At 42.5% G+C, this 23,776-nt stretch overlaps 1 protein-coding gene across 4 annotated transcripts; it reads right to left on the minus strand.

The window, feature by feature from the left end:
• Window positions 1-1,109: 1,109 nt before the first annotated feature.
• RABL3 (RAB, member of RAS oncogene family like 3) lies at window positions 1,110-23,599 on the minus strand. 4 transcript variants are annotated; one of them, XM_074983572.1, is made up of 8 exons: window positions 23,536-23,599; window positions 20,882-20,973; window positions 18,238-18,367; window positions 15,431-15,545; window positions 13,809-13,959; window positions 11,099-11,170; window positions 5,526-5,564; window positions 1,111-1,486 (listed from the first exon to the last, which is right to left on the minus strand). In XM_074983572.1, exons 1-8 carry the CDS (start codon window positions 23,579-23,581, stop codon window positions 1,421-1,423), a joined length of 711 nt encoding a protein of 236 aa, XP_074839673.1. In that variant the 5' UTR covers window positions 23,582-23,599; the 3' UTR covers window positions 1,111-1,420. The 4 variants fall into 4 exon arrangements, with proteins under 4 accessions (XP_074839675.1, XP_074839677.1, XP_074839673.1 ...); XM_074983574.1 differs by lacking the exon at window positions 11,099-11,170 and having other exon boundaries at window positions 1,110-1,486; XM_074983575.1 differs by lacking the exon at window positions 23,536-23,599 and having other exon boundaries at window positions 20,832-20,937.
• Window positions 23,600-23,776: the final 177 nt, after the last annotated feature.

A 23,776-nucleotide genomic window follows, 5' to 3' on the forward strand; every position in this document is an offset into this window, starting at 1 on the left:
TGTCATTCCTGCCTTGCTAAGAGCAAAAGGCAGCACTCAGTTACTCCTAATCAAGAGCCAGAGAAGAGCTGCTGGCAGATGCAATGTGGAATTTGCAGAACACAGCCTACTGTTTATTTTACACCAAGGTTTTACTTTCTTCTACCCTCCTTTTATTATTAATTGGTATTTATATTTAACACAAGCTCTTAGCCTCTGACCCAGGCTATGCCATTGTAAGAGTACAGTGAGGAAGAAGAAAGGAAAGCAGTTACTACTTGAGCTTTGGGATGCCCACTTAATTACCTCAAACACTTTTTCATTTCCTTGATACAAAATATATAGGACTATAGAACTTGGTGGTCGGACCAATGCTTTATTTTGTCTAGTGTTTTATCTCCAGTAATGACTAGAACGAGATACGTCATTCACAGGAATTATTTTTCCATAAGAAAATTTTCTTTCTAACCCCCAGAACTTCATGGTTAGATATCAACCCTGAAGCATATGGGTTTCTATCACTTACAAAATTTCTACCCACTCTATTCTAATTGTAGATATTTTTATGATCTATTTTTTGATCTTATCCATCAAGATGATGGTCTGAAACATAGCCTGTCACACTGACTTCCACATGCATACTGTGTAAAAATATACTTCTCTTCATGAATTTTAAGCTTCTTGCCTTTGAATGTAATTCAATGTCCCCTTCTTTTGCTATTATGAGAAAAAATAAATAGGAGTACCTGACCTACTTTCTCTGTCCTCTCTAAACTGAAATCGCCAACCTAAATAGTAATATAAACACCACTCTCTCTTTTCACAGGGAATTTTTTTTTTCAGACTTCTAATTATTTTCAGTACCTGTCTTGGAACAATCTCTATTTCTGTTAAGCACATTTTGAGATGAAGAGATGTAGAACTGTGTGTTCCAGCTGTCCTAGTGATTTATATGATGGCTTTCTAATGTTTTCCATTCTATTTCTTAAACAGTCTCATAGTTTGCTTGCTTGTTTTGCTTTATCTTAGTGTAAATGAGAAACTTATTCAGTGTTCCCTTTCTGCTAGAGGTACAATTAGTATAATTCATTGAAAAGTGTTCATGAATATTCCCAACCGGAGAAAAAAAGATACACATACATGTTGTGCATAATGTTTCCCACAGCAGTGTGGGAAACACTGAATTTATTGCACCAATTCAAAGAGATCCCATATTTCCATTAGGTTCCTAAGCTTAGGAGAGAGTGTGGACCCCAAAACAGATTTGGGGGCCTTCATCAGCACTGGTAGCTTCCACAGTCCTGTTGGCCAAAATTATTATTAAACTTTATTTTTCCTGGCCTGAGGATTGTTGCCCTTACGAGTCCAACACAGGAAGGAAAACGTTACTGCAAATGGAGAAAATTCATCTTCCATTAAGTCTCTGGACAGTGAGCAGTGTTCAGTCATAATGAAGGCTCTTCAGTGCACTTCCTCCATATCTTTTTCTATCAGAAAAGCCAGGAATCTGTGATATGAAAGATAAGTCACAATGTCAGACCACCAACAATTCCTCCTAGGCCACATTAATATCCATATTACTAAGCTGACAACACGACTTCTTTTCCCTCCTGAGTCAGGACAGACCAAGTGTTTCAGTATGCTCCTTAGTAGTGCCACCTTTTGAATGAAATGTAAAAGTGCAGTTCTATTCACTTGCCTGTAGTACAGTTCTTCTGGGTTTTTATGTTGAGTTCAGTGCGAGGACTATTGTCCTTGCTAAATTCCAAGTTGGCTTACTACGTTATTCTTTACTGAATCCCTCTGCAAATTCAAGTGTATTCAGGAGTCTTTATGTCCTTTACAAAACTGTTATATACTGTTATTGTGATCTTCTCAACAGCTGCGGTGTTCTGTGCCAGATATGGCTGCAGTTTTACAGCAATTAAGGAAACAGCCTTTATCAAGTTGCGAAGCTCTGTGAACTTCATCAGAATGAAAAAGCTGCATTTAGGCATTGGCACTCATTTTCTGCTGCACATGTGCAGATGCTGTTTATACTGCAAGGATCAGTGCTTACAAAGAAAGTCTATTCAAAACCACCAGACACTTCTTTGCTTAATGGGATTTCAAATAGATGTACATTGCTGAGTGCCTGCAAACACACAATCTCACAACTGAAAGAGGGTCCGTGGTTCCTTCATCCTGCCCTTGTGGCAGTATCTCTTGTAGCTGTCCATGAGATTATGGTTTAAGAGTCACCTCATCCCTCTGTCTACACATAGACAGAGCTGAGGTGCTCACCCAAGGAGACATATAACCTTTCTCACCTCTGTGACAGCAATCCTGGCCAGATAATTTGCTGTATAAAAGCAACACAGGAATATATAGTGGTGTCTAAGAAAAACAACAGAACTGGAAAAAGCAGTACAGTGCTAAACATGGTGGGAAGAGGAGAAGTAATTTAGACTTCACAATGAAATAGCCTGCAGAAGTAATCCTACAATGGTTGACTGAAGCCTGGCCTACACTAGAAAATTCGGTCAGTATTATTATGTTGCTCAGAGATATGAGAAATCCATACCCCCTGAGGGAGGCCATTAAAGTGACCTACCCCTAATGTAAACAGTGCTAAGCTGACTGGAGAACTGTCTCATTGACATAGCTAGTGCTTCTTGAGAAGATGGATTAGTTATCCCAATGAGTGAACCCCTCCTGTTGGCATAGGCAGCATATTCACTTAACTGCTACTGCCAAACAGCAATAACAGTGTAGCTATGCCACTGAAGCGTTCAAGTGGAGACAAGCTCAGAAATCTTCATAAAAATGTCAGTTCCCTGAAGAAATGCAAGACACAGGGTCTTCCAACACTAAAATGCTTCACAAACTTACAGTGATAGACAAAGTGGTTGTACAAGGATCATTTTGCCCATGACTAAAATGCAGCCAGCTCTGAAGTGAAACTAGGGAACTCTATACAACAGCTAAGAATAGCACAGCGAATTAAAATTGCAATGGGAAGCCAAAGAAGAGTTCAAATGTAACAGCACACCTGTGCTATCAATCTAACTTTTCCCAAAAGCACTAAAGAATCCTCAAAACTGAGGTCCACCTCACCTATGGTTATTATATCCTCATCAAAACACAGAAGAGCACCCCACCACTCCAGTGTTAGTTCACTATCAACCTGGGAGGCAGAATGCAAGGACCAGACTCAACAGCACATTTCCCAGAGTGTCCTCTTATGTTCTCTGGAAGCTTCCCACAAATACCAGGTAGGACATGACCACATTCAGAGATATGCCTGATGCTATGGCTGAAAGCTAAAGCAAGATGCCTCTGCTGAGGCACGATTTAAAAATAAAACAAAAACAAAAAACAATGTTTGCTTAGGGTTTGTTCTTCCATCCATGCCTTAGGAGAGTTTTACTGTGCACATTCCTTAAACCATGAGTGGGAAGAACGGATCCCACTACAAAATACCATGAACCATTTACTATATATGCAAGGAGCAGATAATTCCAAACATTAGAACTATGAGGTATACCAAAGCTCCTTGGTCCCTGTTTCATTTGTAGGTCTACAGCAGTGACACTGAAATATCAGTCATTCAAGAGCCAAATTAGCAAATCAGCAGTACCCAAAAGAGCCACAATAGTGTGAATTTAATTTTTTGTTTACTATTTATACACACACACTTGGTTATGCTGACCAAATACTACTGTATCAGTTTCACAGAGCATCCTGATTGGTTAATAATTAAATCACAGTGTTTTATATTATGTTCTGCAAAGAGCCATTTGTGACTCCTGAGCTTCAGTTTGAGTTTCCCTAGTCTATAGCTGGGTCCACACTCACCACCAGCTTCGAAGGGGAAATGTTAATGAGGGTGACGGGAGACTACGCAGCACTTCATTAGGCTAATTCTGCTGCATGGCAACTTTGAAGCTTCAAACTTCTAAGTGCCAGCATGTGTGCAGCCATGGGCACTTTGATATGCCCATGCTACTATGAAGTGCCTTGAAGAGAAAAGGCACTTTGAAGTGCCTGCGGCTACAGGCATGCTGACACTTCGAAGTTTGACACTTTGAAGTTGCTGCACAGGAGAATTAGCCTAATGCAGTGCTGAGTATTCACCACAGCACTTCATTAGTAATCTCCCATCACCCTGACTAACATGCCCCGTTCGAAGTTGGGGGCAAGTGTACACAAGCCCTATAAGATGTGTGTTGACATGTTTTAAGACTTCCTATTTACCTTCTGTGCCGTCATCATGGGAGCAGATCAGATAGTTGGCAGTACACTGAAAACTCTGTCTTTTGGCCATAAAGTAGTAGTTAATTCCTTGGTTAGCCACTAAAACTATCATATACAATAATGTAATACGGCATCAGGACTTCAAAACAAAACAAATAAAAACATGGTTCAGCACTAAGCTTTTATCTTCATGGAACACAGATTCTCTTTTACCAGAGGGGAAAAAACTTTCCAGGACTGAAATAGGAGAAAACCAACTTGATTTAAAAAAAAAAAAAAAAAATCAAATAAAAAAATTCTTGTTAAAAATTGAAATAATACAGTTTTGGCTTTCATTTTCACCCTTCCACTCTCTCTCAGAAAGGGAGAAAGCACAGCAACTGATTTTAATGTGCAAGTTTTATCTCTTACATTTGTCACTATAATGTGCAACCATTTTGCTAACGTGAGTGAATTAAGCCTCACTACACTTCCCTGACACAGGCCAGTCCTGGATTGTATTCCCAGCTCAACCCCTAGCCTACTAGGCAACAAGTCAGTCCACTAGGTGCTTTTGTTTCCCGAGCTGTAAAATGGGGATAATGATACTGCCCTGCCTTGTAAAGTGCTCTGAGATCTTTTGATAGAAAGTGCTATATAAAAACCAAGGTATTCTTAATGCCTCTCATTTTACAGATGGGAACACTGCAACACAGAGGTGAAATGACTTGTCCTAGGTGGGAGAGCCTAGGTCCCTGTTTCTATTTAGTGCTTTCAAAAATTCAATTAAATTTAGTGAGTTAAGCACTCAGGGTTCAATTGAGCTGGCATTATGCTGACACTTCTCTGTTAATTCCACCAACTTCAGCAGAAAGTATCATTTAAAAATGTACATCACTAGCCCTGGTTGTCAAGAAACATTTTTGATTTTGATTCAGAATGGTGCCACGTGATTCTGAAGACACCAGCCTGACACAACTGCTCAGCGATACTAACTGACCTCCTTTCATCTCAATTTCATCTGATTTCCAATAGAACCAATTTAAATGTCAATATTGGTAGTTATTTCATTGCTTATCATTTTATAGCCAAAACCACCAGGCTGTGGGTAAAGTTTGTAAAAACTGGCACCATCTCTTTTCCCCACGCATCCAACAGCTGTGCTGCAGTAAAATTAGTAATTCTACTACCAATAATCACTAGCATTTCAACCATAATCTCCAATGTCAGGGCAATCACGCACGTCTATTTTAAAGATCAAGGCCTTGTCAGTGAAGAAAATCCATAGGAAGCATTGCACAAAAAAGCACCACAGGGAAATAACTACTGACCTGATTACCGTCTCGTAACAAGTATCTCTTCTCTATAACCTGGGGGGTGCAATCAGAGAAAGAACTTAGCAGGTGCGGCATGTATATATCATCGTAACATGCTTAATGCTTTAAACAAGACTGAAGGGCATCAACAATTGGGATACTCCATTCTCAAATGACAAATCCTGACTCAAGATGGCCTGGGTTAGAGGCTGCTGTGGAACCAGTTCCCTCTCTGCACAGGCCAAGGAGTAGCTCATATTGCTTTATTGCAAATTCTTATTTCCAACCATCCTGCAAAGCGTTGGCCAAATTCTAATGTTCGCACAAGAAAGGGGATCTCCAGGATCTCGTTGCCTTCTCCATTCCCTCCACAGGGAGCACTACACGGCTTGACCAAAGTATTCCCACTTCCAATATGACTATTTTCAAATTCACCCAGGTGCTTTTTCTCTGGGGAAGATGGGTAAGAAATAAAGCATTTTGTTTTATAACACCAGAGCTGCGTCTACACGTGCACGCTACTTCGAAGTAGCGGCACTAACTTCGAAATAGCGCCCGTCACGTCTACACGCGTCGGGCGCTATTTCGAAGTTGAAATCGACGTTAGGCGGCGAGACGTCGAAGTCGCTAACCCCCTGAGGGGATGGGAATAGCGCCCTATTTCGACGTTCAACATCGAGGTAGGGACGTGTAGACGATCCGCGTCCCGCAACATCGAAATAGCGGGGTCCTCCATGGCGGCCATCAGCTGGGGGGTTGAGAGATACTCTCTCTCCAGCCCTTGCGGGGCTCTGTGGTCACCGTGGGCAGCAGCCCTTAGCCCAAGGCTTCTGGCTGCTGCTGCTGCAGCTGGGGGTCCGTGCTGCATATACAGGGTCTGCAACTAGTTGTTGGCTCTGTGTATCTTGCACTGTTTAATGAAAGTGTGTCTGGGAGGGGCCCTTTAAGGGAGCGACTTGCTGTTGAGTCCGCCCCGTGACCCTGTCTGCAGCTGTGCCTGGCTCCCTTATTTCGATGTGTGCTACTTTGGCGTGTAGATGTTCCCTCGCTGTGCCTATTTCGATGTTGGGCTGAGCAACGTCGAAGTTGAACATCGACGTTGCCAGCCCTGGAGGACGTGTAGACGTTATTCATCGAAATAGCCTATTTCGAAGTTGGGTGCACGTGTAGACGTAGCCCAGATTTGTTTTAACCAGGAATAGCAGTGTTGGGCTTCTACATTTGGTACTCATTAAAGTGCTGGCAAAGTGTGTTTCAAACCCATCAGCCTGTAAAGGGGTCGACAATGGCCATTTGCTAGTGAGTTATGACACTTTAAATTTTATTCCAGTTTCCACATTCTAAATGGATACCGGTACTTTTTTTGTGACGATACATACCAGTATGGCGTACCATCACCTTTTTACAGAGCTGGCTAGGAGCCAGAGCCCCCGAGCCCCACAGCAGTGTGGGGCTGGGTACCAGGGCCCCCTGCAGGGCTCAGAGCTGGAGCCCCTGCTGCCCTACTGCAGCCCCAGCCATGGGAATCCAGCAAGGGGGACAAAGGGAGAGGGGTGGCCAGGAGCTGTACCAGCTCCTTTTTTTTTTTTTTTAAATACAAAGGAGGATACTATGATCACCATTTCACAAAGAGTAACGGTTCTTAGAAAATTTCCCAGATTAAAGAATTACTAACTAATCTCCATATAGAGATTACATAATTATGACCACAGAAAAATGATCAAATTTCAAGACATGAATTGGATAGTAAATGAATGTGGGGGGAAAAACAGAAATGAACATTAAGGCTGGGAAAAAGTCACAGGCGGCTGAAGAGGAAGCTGTGAAAACCAAAAGATCATGAGTTTGCATGCTGGGGCAAAATCTCACCAAGAAGTGGAAGGAGTTTCAGCGACAGTGAACTGCTCGTACACATGGTCTATGATGCTAGCTTTTTCCCCAGTCTGACTGGTTAAAAAGTTATTGCATTTATTCATCGTTCTGTTTTCTAAGCACAAAGAGTATTTCTATATCTTTGCTGGAGGACTCCTGTGCTGCCCCAATATATATCATCTGCGCATCCAGCATTAAAGCCTCCATGCTTCCAGCTGAGAGCTGGACAAATTCCTTTCACAGCAAGCAACTACCATATCTTAATCAGTTGTAGAGTGACTTCAGAGCAATATCAGTTGCTCCCTTTTTCCACTTTAAAGACTACATATAGATTTATAGATTGTAAGGCCACAAGGAACCAATATCATCACCTCATCTGACTTACTGTACAGCATATGCCGTAGACCCTCCCCACCCCCAAAATATTTCGTAGATCAGATCTTTCAGGAAAACATCCAATCTTGATTTAAAATTTGTCAGCAGTGGAGAATCTACTGTGACCCTGTAAGTCATTCTAATGGTTAATTACCTTTAGTGTCACAGTTCGTTTCTGATCTGAAGGTGCCAACCTGCAACCTTAAGCCAGTGGATTGTTACACCTTTCTGTGCTACACTGAGCAGACAATTATCAAATATTCACTCCTCACATAAATACTTACAGACTCTCATCAAGTCACCCCTTAACCTTCTCTTTGTTAAGATAACTAACTCAAGTAAGACACGTTTTTTAATCCTTTAATCATTCTCACACCTCTTCTCTGAATTCTCTCTAACTTACCCACATCCTTCTGATGTTGTGGGTACCAAAGCTGAACACAGCACTCCAACTGCAACTGCGCCACAGTGAATTTCAGAGGAAAAATACTCTACCTACTCAGTCTTGAGATTTCTCCTTATTCAACCAAGGATTTGGCCACAGAATTGCACTGGGAGCTTATGTTAAGATCATTACCCACCATTACCATTTCAGAGTCTCCACATGTCAGAAAAGTGTCCTCCTCCTGTAATTGTGGCCAGTATTCTTTATTTCTAAATATATACATTTAAATTTAGCCACATTAAAATGCATACTGTTTGCTTACACTCAACTTACCAAGTCATATAGATCACTACGTACCAGTAACCTGCCTTCTTTGTTATTTACCTCTCCCCCAATATTTCCTGCTTCTACAGTAAACCTGGCTCAAGGAGCAAAGGCCAGAATCAGGCATCAAATTCAGAGCTACCACACAGACTCCAGCCCCAACACACTCATTCTGTTCATATGTGTGAATTTATAGAATTGGGGATGATTAGAGGTGCAAAACTACCCACAGTCAGGCATAGGGCAGAAGGAAACAACAGAACTTTTCCTATTTCGTTAACAACAAGAAGTCTTGTGGTACCTTACAGACTAACAGATATTTTGGAGCATAAGCTTTTGTGGGCAAAGACCCGCTTCATCAGATGCATGAGTGGGGGGTGCTTTCAGAGGGGTGTTTAAAGAGTGGGGTCCCAGTAAGAGGGAGTGTCAGAGCTGACAAGGTCTATTCAGCAAGGTGGAAATGGCCCAGTATCAATAGTACTTATAAAAAGAGGAAAAAACAAGTTAGATTGGACAGGGGGATGTGAGCCTTTGTCAGAGTCTAATGGAGAGATATTAATGCCCAGGGCAGAGAAGCTCTTTTTGTAAGCTGCGAGCCACTCCCAGTTTCTGTTTAATCCGTGGTTAATGGAGTCAAATTTCCAAATAAATTGCAGCTCAGAGATTTCTCTCTCCATTTGATTTTTGAAATTTCTTTGTTTCAGGCCTGTCACCCGTAAATCTGCCACTGAGTGTCCAGGGAGACTGAAGTGTTCACCCACAGACTTCTGTACATTACCATTCCTGGTGTCCGACTTATGTCCATTTATTCTTTTATTGAGAGACTGTCCAGTTTGACAAATGTAAATTGCAGTGGGGCATTGCTGGAACATGATGATATATATTATATTAGTAGATGTACAGGTAAAGGAGCCCCTGATGGGATTGATGTTAGGTCCTATGATGATATCACTGGTGTAGATATGTATCGGAGGAGTAGCCGTGTTAGTCTGGATCTGTAAACAGCAACGAAGGGTCCAGTGGCACCTTATAGACTAACAGAAAAGTTTTGAGCATGAGCTTTCATGAGCACAGACTGATGAAGTGAGTCTGTGCTCATGAAAGCTCATGCTCAAAACTTTTCTGTTAGTCTATAAGGTGCCACAGGACCCTTCATTGCTGGTGTAGATATGTGAGCAGAGTTGGCAGCAAGGACTGTTGAAGGGGCTGGTTCCAGGCCTACAGTCACTGGTTTGTGACCTGTAGTGACTGGTGAGGATTTGTTTAAGGTTGGCAGGCTGTCTGTGGGCGAGGACAGGCCTGCCTCCCCAGGTCTGAGAGAGCGAAAGATCGTTGTTCAGGATGGGTTGCAGATCACTGATGATGCATTGGAGAGGCCTTAGGTGGGGGCTGTATGTGATGGTCAGTGGTGTTCTCTTGTTTTCCTTGCAAGGCCTGTCTTGTAGCAGGTGGCTTCTGGGTACCCGTCTGGCTCTATCAATCTGTTTCCCTCACTTCCTTCGGTGGATACTGTAGTTTGAGGAAAGCTTGGTAAGGGTCTTGTAGATGTTTGTCTCTGTCTGATGGATCAGAGCAAATACGGTTGTACCTTAGTGCCTGGCTGTAAACAATGGATCGTGTAGTATGCCCTGGATAGAAGCCGGAGGTGTGTAGATAAGCATAGTGGTCCGTGGGTTTTTGGTATAGGGTGGTATTTATGTGACTGTAGCTTATCTGCACAGTAGTGTCCAGGAAGTGAATTTCTTGTGTGGACTGGTCCAGGCTAAGGTTGATGGTGGGGTGGAAACTGTTGATATCACTGTGGACCTCTTCAAGAGCCTCCTTCCCATGGGTCCAGATGATGAAGATGTCATCAATGTAGTGCAGGCAGAGGAGGGGCGCTAGGGGACAAGAACTGAGAAAGCGTTGTTCCAGGTCAGCCATAAAAATGTTGGCAGACTGTGGGGCCATGCGGGTGCCCATAGCAGTGCCACTGATTGGAAGGTATAATTTATCACCAAATCTGAAATAGTTGTGGGTGAGGACAAAGTCACAAAGCTCTGCCACCATTTGTGCCTCAGTCTCATCAGGGATAATGTTCCTAAACAGCTTGGAGTCCATCTTCATGTGGGATATTGGTGTAAAGGGCCTCTACATGCATCGTGGCTGGAATTATCTTCCTGTTCTGAGCTCTCCATACAACTCAGACAATAAAACTAAATAACGTCTTACACGATTTCTACTGTCAGTCTTCAGACTCATCTAAACCATGACTTAGTTAAGTTAAAGTAACAAACTCTTTGACAAGTCTGTAATGCAGACCAGTATTAAATGCTTTTCAGGGCAGGGACTATATTTGTTATGTGTGTGTATGGCACCTCCCACAACACCCATCCTTGGTCCCTGTTAGGGCTCCAAAGTGCTATTATAATACAAATAGTAAATAATAACAAACAAGAACAACAATAATTTAAAGGAGGTTAAGTCTGAGAACTACTCAAAGTCATTTTTGTTTGCAGTTCCACACAGAATTTGAACCTAGTGCTCAAGAAGTGGGAAGTGAGAGCAGGAGCCCAGCTATGTCATTACCTCTCAGCATACAGACAGGATTAATTACATAAAGCAAAACCAAACATAACTGAATTTGCATCACCTTATCAAAAAACCTGCTCAGCTTGACAGCATTGGATGAGCCTGCAGCCAGATAGCGGGGATTGGTGCAGTCCTAGAACACACAAAAGGCAACTCACATTTAGGAACCATGCTGCGCCACAATCATCAAGGAGCAGGAAAACTACTGAAAATAACTAGGTACTCAGCTCAACTCTTCATCTTAAACAGAATGTGCTAGATTTCTATAGAACGTAAAGATATGCAACAACAGGTGTCACTTTAAGAACTGATTACCTAATAAAACATAAACAGGTGAACATCAAGCCAAAACAGCTGAAATATTTGGTTTTGCTGCAGTTGTTAAACCAGGAGAGGGAGAACAAGGAAATCAGCAAGTCCACTTCCCAGAAACAGGCAGACACAACCAGTGAAACAAACACAGCAAACTCATACTGACTTCTGTTCCAAAGCCATTTGGCAGGACACAGAACGTGGGGGAAAAGCATCGCTGGCTGACTTCCAAATGGAAGAGGACAAAACCAATTGAGGGTAAAAAAAAAAAAAAAGCTTTTAATCTTTTAAACAGGGATCCACACACAAGATATGGCTTCATCCCACTCTCAAAACTGTGTGTTAAAAGGAACTTTAGAAGACCCACTACAAATACAAAATCAAAACTAAGCTACAGTAAACCCTCAGTTTTACAGACCTCAATTTAGCAGACTTCAGAAACAGAGGACATCCCACCATTCCTCCCGAAGTCCACTGGGGTCTAAATCCTCCCCCAGGTCGCCGCCAAAAAAAAAATAAAGGGGGAAGACTTACTGCCGCCACAGACTGCACCATGGTGGGAGAAGTGTGTGGCGGTGGCAGCAGCTCCTGCAGGTCAGGGGGTGGCTCCTCCAGCAGCGGGCAGTGATGCAGCTGCGCGTGGCAAGGTGCCATTAGCCACATGCAGCAGGTCCCTGAAGCGGCAAGGCACCTCCAGCTGCACATGGCAAGGCAGGTGCAGCCACTTGCAGCAGGATCTGAGCCAGGGCGGGGTCCAGGGCTTCCTGCAGTGGTGGATTTGGTGAGTGGCAGGGCTTTTTTATTATTTTATTTTATTTTTTTTGGTTTTGAGGTGTTTTGTGGTGGGCGAGGGAGCGGGACTGGGGCCGGGAGAGCTGGGGGAGCAGTAAACCCTCACACTTAATGGACTTTCAAGAATAATGGACACCCCTCCCTCCATTAGTCCATTAAATTAAAAGTTTACCATATTTAAAAAATGTTAGGTTGCTACTTGTTATAAAGGCACAATACCAGAAACCAGTGATTTCTTAATAGTACAGCAAAAGGAACCTTCAACAGCCATGGTTCCCAACCACTAGCAATGGGGCATCGAGCTCTAAACTGCTGATATTTCAGTCTGTCCTCCCTCCCCTTACGTTGAGTTCTATGCTAGGTCTCAGTGCATTACTGTTACCTCTTCCCATCTGACTGCATGTGCTCTTATGCCAAAACGTGGACTCCTGTGATCTAGGATTTAGGGCAGTTCAAGCTCTTCACAGGTTGAATGACACACAAATGAATGGGTGGTTGTGGACACAGCTGACGTCAGTCTGAAGTGCCCTGAGTAGTTTGTTAACCATTGGTCTACAAGCTGTGTTTTGGATGGATGAGGAACAATTCAGCTAAGAAAGTACCAAAGGTGCCTATAGAATCAGCAGAAACAAAGATGCCTTCATGTTGAGGAAATCTATGGGAAAGACTCTTTCCTGACACTGTCTGCAACTTCCAGAAGAAACAATCTGATGGAAATGAGAACAAATTGTTCTCAGACCAACTCATGATTCTCTCTCTCGTTAAAATGAAGAAATCAATAGGGCTGTTGAGAAAAATTAAAAAATCCAGATTCTCTGCACCAATACAATTGGAGTGCCTCAAGCCATGAAGTTTACTAACAAAGGAAGTCACTCTGGATGTTATCCTCTTCAAAACCCAAGAGGCTCAGGAAAGCAAATACATCAGAGCAGTTTTTATTCTATGTTAGAGAAGTAGGTCCTTCGTGCCAAATACAAGAAAAAATAATTCTTGATACGGATCAGCCCGGTAGGGTTGAAAAAATGAGTCACATCTCCCCAAAAATAAATACATCAGGCAGGAATTTTCTGTAGAGCCCTGAATCATCAGCTTTTAAAACATGTACTAGAATTTGACACTTGCTTGTTAAAAGTGTCAACAATTTTCTTTTAAAGACTATTTTTAAGTGAGCTGGGTGGTAAGGTAAAGCGCTGGCTTTACAGCCCTGAAGACACATTAAGACGTAAGTACAATCTCCCAAGCTGAAAACACAGTCTGAAAATTCCAATATTACATCTGGATTTCCCCAGGCTAAACTTCAGCCAACCATTATACATCTAGCCACCACTTTTTGGCAGCGGTATAGCTATACATTGGCATAATCTGTATTTGCTGAAAAGGAAAGTCAGTGAAAAAAACAAGAACTAGACTCAGGACTCCTGACTCTCAATCCCAAAAGCCCTAAGTCATCCTGCTGACTCCCCACAACCAGCTTCTTTCTTCTAGATCTACTGTTTCTCCACTGTGCATGCAAAGAGTATGGTTAGCCAACACTAAATGACCCCAGTGTAACAGAGCAGGCAGTCACCAGTAGTGTAGTTTCTGTAACTGGGATCTCACAGTTCTCTTTGCCTGAAAATCATCATGCCAGGTCAAAGAAAAACAAAACTTCTGGCAAAAATACTAACCAGATTGATCTCTTCTGCATTGAAATCCTCAGCCAGGAAAGCTGTTCTGGTCAAAACTTCATTGCGCTTAGGCTCTGGGATCTGGTCCAATTTGGTTCCTATCACCAGCAGTGGAATCTGGTTATCAGCAAACTGTTCGCGGTCATAGTCCCTGCACAGTGAAAAACAGAGTAATACAAACCTACATGAGAGTGACAACCCCTCAAGCGAGATAAAGGGTACCATACCTTCCCTTTTCAATCTAGATGGTGGGAGATTCTTGGATATTGTGTTCTGACAGCCAAAAATGGGCTGTTCTGCATTGTGAGGGAGGGTTTCTGCAGTTGAAACACACTGCTGGTTGGAGATTTAGAATGGAAGTATATATGAGACTAGCACCTGAAACATGCATGGGGGCTCCTGTTTGAAGAGGACAAGGTGGGAAGCAGCAGCTAAGAGATAAGCTGGATCACAATGCAAGAGCTGGAGAAGAGCAGGAAGGAAATGGAAACTGACAGGCTGATTGGGAACCACTGCATGTTTGAAATGGGGAGGAGGAGAAGAAAGGAACCAGCAGCTGGGTTGGGTCAGATCTCCAATCGGGAAAAGGAGAAGGCAGAACTAACTAGCAGGCTGACCATGTTAAAAAAAAATAAAAGGAAACAAAGTGAGAATAAGGTGGATGAAGTGTAGAATACTACTGCCCATACCCCAACAGTATCAGAAAAGAGGCTGCAGGGGTAGATGGACCGCTGGTTTTACCCAGTATGGCCACTCTCATATTTATACTATATAACTCACATCCTTAGAGAAACCCTGAGTTCCCATTTATTTCAGAACCAATGCAAAACTTCGCCCCATAGTTTTGAAACTCTCCACTTGTTTCAGCTCGCTTCATAGGCCTTTTCTCTGTTCCACAGTATAAATTGGTGGGAGACAAGCTTCTTTGCAACCACACCGAATATGGATTTTGGACAACACGCCTCCCTGTGTTTTTAAAAGAGCAGCTGTATAGCTGTCTGTGGTGTGCATGTTGTGGGGGGAGGGGAGAAGGAAACAGAACCCCAGCTATAAACACCCCCGACACACATGCTCATTCCATTGCTCCCATTCTCATGTGTGTGATTTTTCTAGGGCAAATACCCAATAAGATGGTGCAGCACTCACAAAAACACACTCAGTGAATACATTTCTTTAGCAAAGCCCCAAAAAATTCTGCTAAAGAAATCTGCAAGACTTACTGCTTCACTACTCCTCCCAGAAAAAAAGCAATCTAGGATACGGGCACATCCACATTTTCATGAAGACTCCTGACAAATTACTCTGAATGAAAGTCTTTGAGATAGAAGGAAATGTATCTGTTCCTACATGAACCTCAACAAACATAGAAGGAGCAATAGAGACATGGCTCCTCTGACCCCAGCGTATTACCAGAAAACCCAAGGATCTGGAAACAGTGGGAACTGCTTTGTAAATGGAACAGCAGTACCATTTCTTTCTCACAGTCCCACAGCTCTTCTCAAACTTCCGAAGTACATCCTAACCTAAGAATGCTGCACTTGGTCAAATTTGTGATAAAGAATGAAGAGAGATACACAACAGCTGGAGTCACGTCTCATGCTGTGTGCACACTGTACACTCACCCATTCGTCACTAGCACTCCAGTTGGAGCCACATCTCGGTTAAGTGTTTCTAATGACCATCGATACAAGTTCTGAGAGGACTTCTTGTTGGTTAAGTCATGAACTAATATTATGCCTAAACAGAGAAGACAGACAGACCATTTCTTAATAACATATCTTCCTAACCTCACAGACCACGAAACTCTGGAACTGACAGAGGCAAGAGCCTCACACGGAGTCAGGCTGAAAACATTAGCAAGTAGAAGTTGTTTCTACTACTTTAAATTGTCTTGTCATTATGGAGACCCAGTTAAATGTGCTATAACTAAATGTGACCCAGGCCCTCTGATTGGGCCGGGAAGGCCAAAGGAGACAGTTGCACAGGGGACCCAGCTCCAGCCACCACTGCTGTTACTTGAGTTCCCAGCTCTCCTCTTCAGCCCCGGACCCAGCCTGTTGTGAAAATTAATTAATTAATGTTTGTGAAGCACTCAGGATATGTGATATCAGCAATGAATGTCAAAAAAAAGGACACAATGAAATAACTGTTTTCAGAACAGAGTTTGACTAGCATGAAGTAAATAAGGCCTAAGGCTACATGAAGAACTGGGAGAAAAATGTAAAATACTGAACAGCTGTTCACTGTATAAGTGCTGTCTGTTCTATATACTGAATCAGCAAAGAGTCCTCTACAAAAAATAGTACTTGATCATGTTAAAAGACTATCATACTGGATTTGCACAAGTGGACTAAGTTAAGGTTGCACAGGCAATCTGAGTTCTGGCACTTCCTAACTTTGCAACCTTAAAACCAGTTTTGAATGTAGTTTTTGTGTATAATAATATACATGATTTCCTACTCCCAAAAATTCTCCATTCCTCCATAGAGTCAAAGAGCAGCCCAGACATGCCCTTCTGCTATTAAAGAGAGATGATTTATATATCACAAAAGGAAAAACCTCAATTTTTCATCATCATCTTCAGCAGCAGCAGTAAGGTCACAATCACATTTACACAATAAGCTTCCTTTTTGCCTCCTAAACTCCTAGAAACTCCTTTCCAATTCCAAACAGGCGTGGACTTTGGGGAGGGGAGGAGAGCGTGGAGGAGAATTTTCTCCAAAACAAAAGGTAAATTGGCTCAGCTGATTCAGAGTTATGGTAATCAGAAAATGATGAACTGGATTTTCCAGGCAGCTATAGTCACTTCATACAGCGAAAAGTGAAACATACCCTGTTGGATATGCTCCCAGGAGAAGAACCCATTCTACAGCAGGAGTCTGTTGTGCAGAAGAGACAGAAGTGGAAAAACCACCTTCTTCACCTGCTCTGCAACCCTCTTGTGCCAGTTTCCAAAATGGCTAGTACACAAATGCATAAATAACATTTCCTGTATTTAAAAAGTAAAATTCCTGGCCCTTTTCCTTGCCAAAATCCTTCAAATTATAAATCCAGTGGTAGGAAAAATTATAGTCCCAACAAATATCAACCTCTCACTCTGGAGTGCCTCATTCATTAGCCTAACAATCCAGACCACACAGTAAATGCACATACAGCTTCCATAATTATTTACAGACCACCAAAGACTGAAGTTTTCATAAAGGAGCCGATAGTTTGTCAACAGTGATGTTAAAAAAACCCCAGTCCTCTGTGGGACTTCAACATCCTTCAGCTGGAAAAGCCCAAAATTTTATTTCTTAATTTGCTTCTCTACAACATCTACAGTCTAACTTACATGGGTTGTCACATCCTGGATTTGATGTTGGAGTGGAAAAGCTGCATCCCTGCATCAACCCAATCTTAACTACAGAACTCTGGCAGGTACATAAGTTATAAATAAATAAGTATCCTCATGCAATTTTCCTCTAGGGAAGAGAAAAATAATGCTAAAAGTCAAACAGGACCGATGCTTATCACACCGCTTAACATGCTACTAACAGAACACAGATACCGTGATAAGAGATATAGAATAAGAACCCAAATAAAATAGCACATTTGAGACAAAATTTCCAAAAGTGGTCATTAATTTTGGTTGCCTCAATTTGCTAGCAAACACTCCTGCTTTGTTTTCAATGTCGTAAGTGAAGGGATACATTACATTAAACACTGTAGTATTGAAATTAGCATATTTCTTTCTTTCTACTTGATTTTAAAGGATGATGTTTTACGAATTAAAAGAATATAAATCAATCTTTCAAAGCTAGGATACCATTTTCGTAATGGTATAAACTATGAATTCCTACCTGCAGCGGGTTGAGAGAGTCACCTGTTAAAAGTTATTTTGCAGATGAAGTGAAAAAAGGCATGATGATAATCAGAGTTTTATGGAAAAATATCTCACTGTCTGCTAGGATTGGAAATACTTGTCAAATCATTTACACTTTTCTTGCCAACTAATAAAATTTTCCTAGCATAGATCCTGAACCAGTGAAGAGAAAGGAAAAATTAAGTTTCTGTGTGTTTATGAGGCCTGGAAGTGCAAAACATATCTTCATTACTGCATGCACAAACTGAGAAAACCCTAGTGAAGTTTCAAAGACTCCCTGTTGTGTTAGTCCTGGAACACTGGAAGGCCAGAACAGAGTGAGATGCTGGACTCTGCTAATTTGCATATTATTATTCAAAATGTTTTTCCAGCTCACAGCTGGCTCCACACAGATATGTTTGACATAAGACATCCATGAGTTTCTCCCTTATTTCTTTATTTTAAGTGTGGATATTATAATAAGATCAGAAAGACCTGGGTGAATTCTGACTCAAAACCAACAGTGATCTCTCACAACAAAAATTAATTGGAAGCAAAAATAAATTTACACTAAACATACTTTACCATTCACAGAGTTGTAAAACACTGCCCGTGTGCTTTTCACACTGCTAGCACTACCCACTGAACCGCCAATATCCCATAATTCGATATAATATGTCTTCTCTTCTGGGGTCCCTTCTTTGTAGTCATGAATCTGGAAAAGAAATCAACTAATAAATAAGCACAGTATGAACTGCAGAAGTATCAGAGGGGTAGCCAAGTTAGTCTGTATCTTCAAAAACAACAAGAAGTCCTGTGGCACACTATAGACTAACAGATATTTTGGAGCATAAGCTTTTGTGGGCAAAGACCCGCTTTGTCACATGCATGAGTGGGGCGGTGGGGGTGGAAGGTTTCAGAGGGGAGTTTAAAGAGGGAGTCTCAGTCAAGGGGAGGGCCAGAATCGACAAGGTCTGTTTAGTCATGGAGGATGTGGCCCACATTCTCCATGACTGAACAGACCTTGTCGATTCTGGCCCTCCCCTTGACTGAGACTCCCTCTTTAAACCCTTCTCTGAAATGCCCCCCACAACTGCAGAAGGTTAATTCACACAATGGTGACCTCAGCTGGAAGGGCAAAACTTCTGGAGTTGGAACCATAACTTTTAAATCAGAGTACTAAAGACATGTCCCAGCATCCTGTGAGGCTATAAGATCACACAAACTGCACGTGTCTGGGTCACATCAGAAGACCTGCAATTGACATTATGAGTGCTTCACAAAGTGGTCTTTCTGAGCTAGAAGAGGGCCTCTGTGCTTCAATGATACTGGTGACCCTAGAGCTTCACTGTGGTTCTTAGGGGCATTCTGCTGCTACAGCAGATGAAAAGATGAAGTTCTGGTCACTTACCATTGAAGGACATATGAGAGTAGTTGCAAGATTAAGATTAGCACTGATGTCCTGGCAAAAATCCAGGTATAGTTATTATGTTCTACCTCTCTAAATTCTCCCTGAAGAGTCAGCTGAATTCAGTAATCATCACTTTTCTTTCTGAAGTTCAATTTGTAGTTATGCTGTGCACTAGTAAACACAAATGCCATATTTCTTTTCCCAAAAAGTTGGAAACGTGCTTTGGGAGTCTTCAGAATGAAAGATGCTGTCCAGCCATAAAGACAGTATCATTACTAGCCAGAAGCAAAGCATGACACCTTGGAAAGGATGAAATGTTCCTTCACATGCCCAGTGTATGCTTCTCCCCATGCCATGTAGGTGGTATCTCATCACTGAAAACTTTGTCTTAATTTCTAGATTCCCCCAGCCATTAGCTTCTGCTCTCATCATCCTGCAAGAAAGGCATTTCACTAATATCCTCCTCATCAATGATCCGAGCAAAACATACTTACATGATATAAACAAATGAAATTAAATCCATTAATATTATGTTTGGCAGGAATTAAAGTGTGGAATTTAGCTCTATGTGGCAACTGATTGCCAGGAAATTCTAGAGTTTAATTTATCAATCCACTGATACTGAGTTCACCATGAAGTGAACAATAATAATAGTACAGCGATATCTACTGATGATGGCGATCGTTCGCTGCCAAATATGATCATTTTCCATGAGAACTGTGGATTCTCAAGTGGCTACTGTGGTTCAAGGATAGACCTTAAGTTCTACTGCAGCGAGGACAGATGATTCCAGGTACAGTAGGCTGTTGGCCATGACTGAAAGCCAGCCTCTCCTTCCTCCTGCATCTCGTCCTCCTTAGCTTGTTGGCAGGCAAGTTCAAAATGCAGGGGACCATCATGTATTACTTCTCTCCATTTTGAGCAACCCTGGATAAGTGTCTCTCAAGTGTCAATATCAATTTCCACTTCTTTAAGTTTTTCTTTCACAAGTCCTTTTTATGCTTCCGTTGGCTACTATGCTTTGGCACCCTTATTTCAGCAGAAAGGCCAAGACCTGTTTTGGGAAGCAATGATTTGGCACCTGGACATGACCAGTCCAGCAGAACTGCTGATGATGATCATTGCCTTGATACCGTTAGTCTTTGCTTCTTCCAGAACACTAATGTGGGTGCACCTGTCTTTCCATTTGATCTTCAAGATCCTGCAGAGGCAGAGTTCGCAATGCCTGTCAAGGACTTTCAAATGATGTCTGCATGTTGTTCACTGTTTCAGATCTATACAACAATGTTGGGAGAATAACGGCTTGATAAACAAGAAGCTTAGTGTCTGTTGATTTTTTTATAACAGACACGTATCTAGGATTCTTTAGATAGTGCCATTATAAAGCCCAACTTTTGGCACCAAACATGCTCAGAGTATACACTGAATATCTTCCTTCTGCGCTTTTTGTCCCAAAAGAATCCCAAAGTGATAAACAATTTATATGCATCATCACTGAAATCCAGTTGCATAGGAGGTAAATGGCAGATAGTTTATAGTAAGTAAGTGACAGAGGAAATTTTAACTAGAGATACCATGTAAACCCATTCCACTAAAAAACAGCCATGAAATCTTTTAGTACTTCAGTATATGTATTTAAGATATAATCTGAAAAACCCGCTCAACAGTAAACAAGTTAGACGCCTTGAAAGTATATTGTGGAGAAGTGAACCTGTAACTCCACAAAAAACTGCCCACGGTGTTAGAGATTAGAAGGTTAATTTCTCACATCTTTTGAAGCAGACACACTATGCATTGTAATTTCAGTGTTTCACCTACTCGGACATCCACTGAACAGCCCACAGTCCAAGATGGGTTTCCCAATACTTGGTTCTGGCACAACAGATGAACAAGTGAAGACTTCCCAACACCTGCAAAACAAACACAAATTGAAACTGCATAGTTGGCAATGCATGATCTCTACATTTGCCAAAGATACCCAAATAGAAGTCAGATTAAGATTCAAGAGCAGGGGCGGACAACTCGCAGTTCTTGAACCATGAAATGTTCCTCTTTGGACAATTAAATGCAGCTCCTCTTCAGAGCCACATTCTGGGAGTGCCACCCACCACTCTGTGAACATGCCCCTCTGCTTGGTGGGGGAAGCACATGGTGGCAGTGACTCTGGTGAACCCTCATCATCGAGCGGTGGCGGGGGGAGAGCTGAGGTTGCCTGTCTGTGGGTGAGGATGTCTGGGGGTGCTTGGTTCACAGGGATGGTATTGAGTCAAAGTGCTGGGGACGGGGGTGTCTGGCTCTGACAGAGAAGGAGGGCATTGAGCCACATATTATCTATTTATTTTTTTCTATCTGTCTTTTTATATATCAACCTATAGATAGAAAAAATAAATATATAATACGTGACTCTTTGCACTATATCCACCGCTATTTTGGCTCTTCCCTCCTAACTAGTTGGCCACCCCTGCTCAACATGGATGATAGCATAATCTGACTAAAATAATATTGGTAAACCCAGTAAAAAGGCTAGGCATTCAAATTCTAACACATCTTAACAACATAAAACAATGCACTTGGGTAGAAATAGTATTCATGCTAAATACAGCTTAAAGGTCAATGAACTAATTAGTAAAGTATAATGGCCTAGCTGTATTGTTAGACACAACATTTAACTCTATGATCCAGCATACAACAGCAGTAAAGAAAATATTGATGATAGGAATAGCATGGGTATCTCTACACTGGAGTGGAAGGTGAAATTTCCATTTCAGGCAGCTGTTTGAGCTTGTGCACTAAAACAGTCTTATAACTGCAGAGACATGGGCTGATGGATCCACTAGTTGCCTCAAGTACAAATGCGTTTGAAGCTCTAAGTATGTATCCAGGGTGGCTACAAAGCTATCCTGCTGCCCATACAGACTGTTTTACTGCTATTTTAAGAGTACAAGCTCCACAAGAGCTCTCACAGGTACCTGAACTAGAACTTACACCGCCAGCTCCATGATAGACACATGCTATAAATACTGAGGTTTGTAAAATGAAGGCTAATAGCATATCAGCTTTTGTAAAGAGGAATATGGAAGTCTGAGACTACTGTGCTACAGTGTTATAAGTAAGTTACATTTGGACCATAGTATCTAGTGAACCTTATTTGAAGAAAGATCTAACTGTATTGGAGACTGCAGCATTAGGCACCTAATATGAGAAAGGATTAGTGGACAATACATAGACAATGATAGTAGTAACACTGGGAGTGAAAATGGGGCAATGAAGAAGGGACCTGATTAAAAATTAAGCTTACTTTTACCTACAAATTTAAACCATGCTTATCATTCTTGATGTCTGACAACTCAACATAGGTCACCACTTAATCTACTTGAAGTTCCTGGACAAATAAGAACAAGTGGACACAAGTATAAGACAAAACAGAATTTTACGAGACAACGTTGAACAGGTGAAATGAATCTTCCATCAAAGGGTAGGAGTCAAAGAGTGAAAAATACAATGAAGCTAAAATTGTATGACTCTACGGACTATATAAAATTAAAAGCATAAACTGCTGCTTTAGCTCTTCATAGTGCTATTGTACTTCCTCATACTCTGGTTGATCCCATTATTTTTAAGTCACTCTCTTTAGCCTCTTGACTACTCTTGTTGCTTTTCTCTGAACTCCCACCAGTGGGTTTGTTGGGGTTTCTATTGCTTGGAAACGTTTCTCCTTCTCCAACTCAAAAAATTGTAAGTTATTCAATTACATTTTTGAGAGCCGTCCAACCAATCCAGAGATGCCAATGGCCAGTCCTGCTCTAAATGCAGTGGTATGTTTTGACACTAGACTAAGGAGGTTTTGCTTCTTAGAGCAGTTCTCATCTGCTACCCCAGGCCGACGGGTTTAGCCGACTGAGGCGGCTTTCGGCGGGAACAAGGGAGCTGTTCTGCAAGGAAGGCCCCATGAGAGCAGCCAGAGACCACGTAGGAAGGCCCACGGAGTCTCCATTGCTCAGCTCAATTCTCACCCGCTTTCATCTATATACGAAGCCCCCCTTGGGGCTGGAACTGCCCCGTGTCCCTGTACGGGCCAGAAGGAAACGCGTCGCGCCGGAGCCCAGCCCTGGCGGACGGCTCTAGCCCCTCTCACGCGCTGCTCTCAGAGAAGAGATCCGCGCAGGGCCACGGCTCGCAAGGAGCGGCGTCGCGCTCTGGGCACGACCCCGGCCCCTGTGCCAGGGCGGTGCCACAGCACCGCGGCGGGGGGGTTGCGTCAGAGCCTAAGCACGTGGCAGATCCGCGCACGAGGGCGGCAGCCGTGACTCGCACCACTGCGCAAGCTCGAGCCGGATGTCGCTAATGGGGGGGGAAGAACGAGTGATAGAACCATTGTGATGGGAAGGGGTCGTTTGGACACTGTCAACCGCTACAGGGCGCCAAGTGGGTGGCCCCTGGGTGGGGGAGAGGATGGAGAGGACATGACTCACCTGAGTCCCCCAGCACCAGCACCTTCACCCTGTCTAACGCAGCCATCTTACCCTGCCTAGCAACAGCTCCATGGCACCGCCCTCTCCCATATCAGCCAATCATAAGCCTTCCACGGACTACTCCCTCAATCCATTGGCTGTCCCTTCCCAGCCGCCCTGCTACCTGATTCGATTTCATTGGCAAACGTGAGTTAAGGCGGGACTCTTGCACCTCTTCCAAGAACGATTGGTAAGCCTCCTG

The sequence above is a fragment of the Carettochelys insculpta genome, chromosome 1 (genome assembly GCF_033958435.1).
Source record: "Carettochelys insculpta isolate YL-2023 chromosome 1, ASM3395843v1, whole genome shotgun sequence".
NCBI classification, from domain to species: Eukaryota; Metazoa; Chordata; order Testudines; family Carettochelyidae; genus Carettochelys; species Carettochelys insculpta.